General features: G+C 39.7%; 1 protein-coding gene across 1 annotated transcript in view; it reads left to right on the forward strand.

Annotated features, from left to right (window-relative positions):
* LOC147671268 (sodium- and chloride-dependent GABA transporter 2-like) overlaps window positions 1-5,785 on the forward strand; it is a gene marked incomplete at its 5' end in the record, with an annotated part of 176,156 nt that extends 170,371 nt beyond the window's left edge. Inside the window, 2 exons of the mRNA XM_086948113.1 lie at window positions 2,581-2,751; window positions 5,289-5,785. Coding sequence (XP_086804239.1) covers window positions 2,581-2,751; window positions 5,289-5,414 — 297 coding nt within the window. The remainder of the gene's footprint in view (window positions 1-2,580; window positions 2,752-5,288) is intronic.
* Between the last annotated feature and the right edge of the window lie 215 nt (window positions 5,786-6,000).

Consider the following 6,000-nt stretch of genomic DNA (forward strand, 5'->3'; position numbering starts at 1 on the left):
CCAAGTGTTTACCTCAGGGGTGGTTTAGCCATTAGGGCTGGTAGCCCATTGGTCGCTTGCGCCCATACCCCTAAATCTAGGATATAAGGGCCAACCCTGACACCAGAACCTCAGTTCTGATCCAACTTGCATCAAAGAGGACATGGAAGAGACCTGAGACGGCAACAGCAGGATGTTTCCCAAACCCATAGAGAGAGGCTCTCTAACTGTGTCAACACTCCTGGAACTGCTTAAGTGAGGCTCATCCTAGGCTAAAAGCCTGTTCCCTCAGATAGCTGGATCCCTTTGCAAGCCAGAAGCAACCTCAGATTCCCCTGGACCAGTGGCATTTGTCCCCTGCAAACTGCAGTTACAACAACGCTACAAATCCAAAGAATAATTTGCCATTGGGCCCACTGAGGGATCACCCAAATCAAGATGGTCTAGTGCATTGTGGGAAATGTAGTCCTGCCTTCCACAAAACCACAGGCTGCTACCATGTTCCCCGGACCACCTGACATCGCTGTATCCATCTGCTTCAGTTACAACTACAAAGGTTTGTTGGTGGCCTGTCCGTCAACCAACTACTGCACTCAACGCTGATCCAAGAGGGAACTCCATCCGATGTTCATCCGACAACAGCAGCAGCCCCGTTGTTGTGCTTTTGCATCTTGTTCCCCGCAGCACTTTGTAAGAAGTAAAAGCAACTCTCCGTCTCAGCACCACGGACAACCAGGACAAATCTGCACCCAGGCTGCACAGACCAGGTAAAAATTAACTGACTGTCATGGCTTGGTACTAGGACCTGCATCACTTTTACCCTCCTTACGTTCCATACAATGCAACCTGCAAGTGACCGATTGTAGCTAGTGACTTTTACAATTGACCACAATGGTGAAGTTTCACTATATTATTTTGCTCTGATTTTATATTGTTTCTAAAATACAGAACTCTGTTTATATGTATCTGATCAAGTTCATTTTGCCATCTAAATTAAGATAAAAATCAGCTTTATTCTCGAAGTGTGTTAATTACTTATCATCCATGTTGGTATTCTGAAATGCCTAAAACATGTTCCTCTAGTAAAGCTGGCTGCTCTTTGCCACATTACCAGGGCTGAGCTAAGGAATTATTTGTGTGACTCCAAGGACCATCGTTAGGGTTTGTAATAGTATTGCATGGTGAAGTTTTCACCACTTAAAACAATGTTTAGGGAAAAAACTCTTTTATCTGGAACACATCTTTCCTATTTTTCCCCAAAAATAAAACTGTAGCTATATTTTGCCTATTTTCTCGGTCCCTTCCAAGGGAACCCACAAACACTGGGGTCCTTTCAAACACATAGGATGTTGAAGAGAAGGACGCAAATGTTCAGTGGATAACTTATGTGGTAAAAAGATTTGGAGCCCTAAGTAAAAACGACCTCAATTTGTCAAGCAGTTAAGGGGTTAATTATAATCATGGCCTTAGTACCATGGCTCTGAATAGAGCTGAAATTACATCTCCATGGAATGGAAAGGCTGATAGAACGTGCTAGCAAAACATACTTTCCAAAAGACTAGCATGCTCCAAACTCCAGTTACATTATATTTCATCCAAGAACTTTAGCCTACCTTTCACTGCTAAGACACATTTTATGTGAAAAGCTACGGCTGTCAATTTACTATAATGTCCAGCCTAAGCAAATCTTACGTTACTGAACCCTATTTCCCACTGAATGCGTTGGTTTAGGAATGGTGAAATATATATATGTTTTGTCATTTGATAAATGACAGATATTCCACTGTAAGGAAGCTGACAAGTCATTGGTAAACAGAAACCTCGTCCCTGTAGAACAGCTTCTTTGAGGGAAACAAGGGGAAACTCCATGCTGTACACATTCCCAGAAACAAATTAAAAGTTTGCTTTAGCAAGAACTCCATGATTAAGCCAGATGGATCCAGAAAAGAATGGGGAATATTTTCAATCAGCAACTTTCATGACCCAAGAGGAGTAACTATATATCTGCAGAGCACCAATGGGAAATTCCAACAGCACGGTCCTTTGTTTTTCTGAAATTCATGCTTTGTCCAGTAAATTGCTGGAGAGCCAGGTACTCACAATCAGAGTGGTCTTTATTTTAAGGAATTGAGGTTCATCACAATCAGGGCCTTGCATCTGCTAATCCACCCAAAGATGTGCCTAACCAAGTGGTAAAGCCAGCTATTCAATAAGGAGAAATGAGAGATTCTATTTTAAAATGCCAAATGATTTTTCATCAGATTTTATTTATGTTATTCATTTAGGTAACTAGTATAGTATACATCATAATGGTGATTGACATAACAGAGAAAATACCTTTGTTTCCTTACAAAAACCTTCTACACTAAAACATGCATTCTAGAAGTGAGTACAGCAAGTGAGATTATTTAAAATGTAGTTGAAAGGCATAGGGTGAAGACATGTAGAAGGAGACCTTCATTCCCTGCTGGGACAGCAAGATTAATCCAATTCATCACAATCCTATTTTTCTTTGGTTTTTCATTGATGCAGATTGTTCTAATCATGTCCACACCTTCAATTTTAATCATGCTCTTCATATCTTTCTATTTTCCTCCTCAGGCAACCTTCCTGTTCTCTGTAATAAAATACACACCCCTGACATACAACAAAAAGTATGTATACCCATGGTGGGCTGATGCTATAGGCTGGGTATTGGCAATATCCTCCATAATCTGTATTCCACTCTGGATCATCTATAAACTCTGCTCCGTCAAAGGCTCATTGACCAAGGTGAGTTGTGACAACTTGTGGGTCTTTTATTTTTATTGAAGGTATATCATCGACATTGAAAAGCATTTACCAAAAAACAGAAGTAATAGACCAAACCCCTCCGGTCGAATATACAGTGGCCGACGATTGTACAATCGTTCAACACAATAGAAATAAGGATAACTCCTAATAATTTTCATATGGCAAACATTTTGCACTCACATATTGCTTTTTGAGGAATCTGATTTCAGTGAAGTAAGATAGTTTCCTCAAAGGAGCTGCTGTTAAGTATGTCCTAATACACCCCTCCCTAATATTCAATACATTTTTGAATCTCCATATGTTATAGGCATGTAGATTTCCAGTGTACCAGCCAACTACAGGCATTGCAGTCATCCTAAGCATACAAAGCTTGTGTTTTCCCCTTGCAAACTAAATCGTGCATTTGTTGCTTAGGGCCAGGACAGTATGGCAGGTTGTAGCTGAAAATGCTTGCTTTCTCAGTAGTTGGGAAAAAGCAACACATTGTAGAGGAACAAGATTAATTTTGTTTATGGAAAAGCAAAGTGAAGGGGTTGTAACATTGTCCATCAGAGAGGGAGGTGAACCAATGTATGGAGAAGGAAATCAATATAGCAAAATGCTAAATAAAGTCGAGTGAAAGAAAAGGAAAGAATACATTTACAGATATCTGCAGCACAAATACATAACTGCACATTTTAGGCCTGTTGCTGGATTAGAGAATTCCTGGGATCCCAGTACTGGATAGCATTGGCCAATTTAGAACACAAATTATTTTTGGAGGAGGGTTACTCGAGGCCCAGGACATCTTAGGCCTCAAAAGGAATTCATGCAAAAGATTTTTTGAGTTGGTACTCCTCCATTGTATTTGAGAGAGATAAACAAAAGGAAATAGTTCGAGTCCTCTTTTTTGCAAACAACTTGATGTGTTTATTTTAAAATAAAGCTTCGTAAAAAAAAATGTTTCAATTGATTCAATAACTCATTGAACAGAGGATGTCAGCCGACATATGTTTCGCCTGTTAGGTCCAGTCGACCAGGGCTTTTTCAAGGCTGAAAAGGATAGTAATGAGTCAAGGTTAAATATGATAATATATCAAAAGTAAATATGTCATTAAAAATCCCAAGGAAAAGGTGTGAAGAATAGTCCAAAAAAGACCCAGAGATAGTTTTCATCTGTATCTTCACCAGTGCAGTAAGGGAGTTTGTGAAAGGTAAGGTGATTAATGAAGATTTGAAGCAAGAAACTGTAAGATAAACATCTGCACAAGAAATGTTGTTAGCTGATGTGATATGCTTCCAAATAGACAATGAGAGTAAAGCTTGAAGAATATCCCTTTATTTCACTTTGTATTCACCTTTGATTTTAGCTTATGTATAGTTTCCGTAAATCATCTGTCCCTGTTTTAGACATTAGTGCCAGGGCAGAGGAGAAAAGTGGGAAACTATTATCATGGCCTCCCCTATAAAAGATAACATTCCTCACCTTGTTATAACCACCTCCATCAACATCTATATGTAACTTCCGCATCAATTGAATAGAAAATGAGCTAGTGCCCCGCCCCCTCATCACAACACTTTCTGTATTCAAAACGCCCATACAAATCCATATTGAAAAGCATACCTGGACTCCACCCCTAACACCTCCCTTTTTACACCCTCCCAGCCAAAGCTAAGCACTCCACTCTCCAATGAGAGAAGAGCTGGTGCCACACTTACAGCAACTGTGTGGTAGCCACTGGCAGTATGGCTTGTTTTCCTCTGTGAGTAGGTGTTTGAAAAGGCCTGTGCTGAAGAAGGAATGTACAGCTGGCTCAGGTGTAGGATTGTCTGCGTCCTCTGGCTTCTCCCAGGGCTATTGAAATCTGATTGAAGCAGAGTAATACAGAGTAAACAGAGGGCCATGTATAAAATGGCTTCTCCTAGTGATGTCACAATAGTGGGAATATATTTGTGTTTCCCACTGTTGCATCATAGCAGTTAATTACCTAATATGAATTTGGTTTTTCACACTAATCACTCAATCAATCAATCATGGGTTTGTATAGCGTGGCTACTCATATGTGGGGGATGTGAGGGGGGGCTGCTGATCTGATCTTTTTGAAACACACAGTAGGTTTTGTAAACCTTATACACAAGGAAGGAGGTTACTCTCAATATTTACTTTAATGTCAGCTGCACCAAATTTACACAATGGAGGAGACTTCATGGAGAGGTTAGGGGAGAAATCCACTTCGGCAAACAGGAAAGTATTAAAATCATATTTTCTTCTAGCAACTGAGTGTGGGGCCTGATACTGCGATAGTCAGATTTCGGTTATTTCTTTTTTAAATCGGACCCAGACAGCACCTTTGTATTTGTATGAAATCATGCTACAATTTTTATTTTATGAAAACAACCACATACCATTTCTAAGCTGGTTTGGCTGGACCATTGGGTCATGTTTCCACCACCACCCAGCACACTACACAGGGCAGCTCATAATATGATACAATGTTTCAATAAATAAACCTAAGTGGTGTTTCTTTGCTTTTCAGAGGTTGCAGCAGGTCACCAGTCCAGATGTGGAACTGCCCCAGATGAAGCCAGATCCAAATATCTTCTCAGTTCCATTACAGCGACCTTTAGTGGGAGTTCATCTAACTACAGTAAACCATGAATGAAACTGTTAGGGAATAGTAAAATTTAGACAGTTTTTATACCTTGTTTCATCAGTTAATTTTCTTACTACTAGTGCAATACTGTCACTCCCTAACATCATCGTCGTGCTGGGCTTGATCCAAAAGTATTGGAAATTATTTGAGGAGCAGATTAAGCATTTTCTTTTCAGTAAGATCTGATGGACTGCTTCTTTGTGTGCACTTCTACCCACAGACTTGACATCAGAGGAAATATGAAGATAGACCAATTGGACTGGGGCCTTCAAAGACTATGAGAGTTTTGTGGATGTTTTTATTTGCAACTGACATGTTTACATTTGGGAATTACAACTACTGATTCAATTAAATCTATGTAATTACTCCAGCAGAGAAAAGCAATCTGTATCCTTATTGATGTTATCACAATATGTTATGTCATGGGTTTGTTTTGAATGAAATCCTTCACTGCGGGATCTCCTATAATATTTGGACAGTATGGTTGTCAGGAAGCTGGACCACCTCCTACTAGATGTATGGATTTGGTAAGTTCAACATTCTTTTTGGGGATAGTAATTTTTTACATACACCTGACACCTTCAACATAACTTAA

This window comes from Lissotriton vulgaris, unplaced genomic scaffold (assembly GCF_964263255.1).
Source record: "Lissotriton vulgaris unplaced genomic scaffold, aLisVul1.2 SCAFFOLD_2664, whole genome shotgun sequence".
Lineage (NCBI taxonomy): Eukaryota > Metazoa > Chordata > Amphibia > Caudata > Salamandridae > Lissotriton > Lissotriton vulgaris.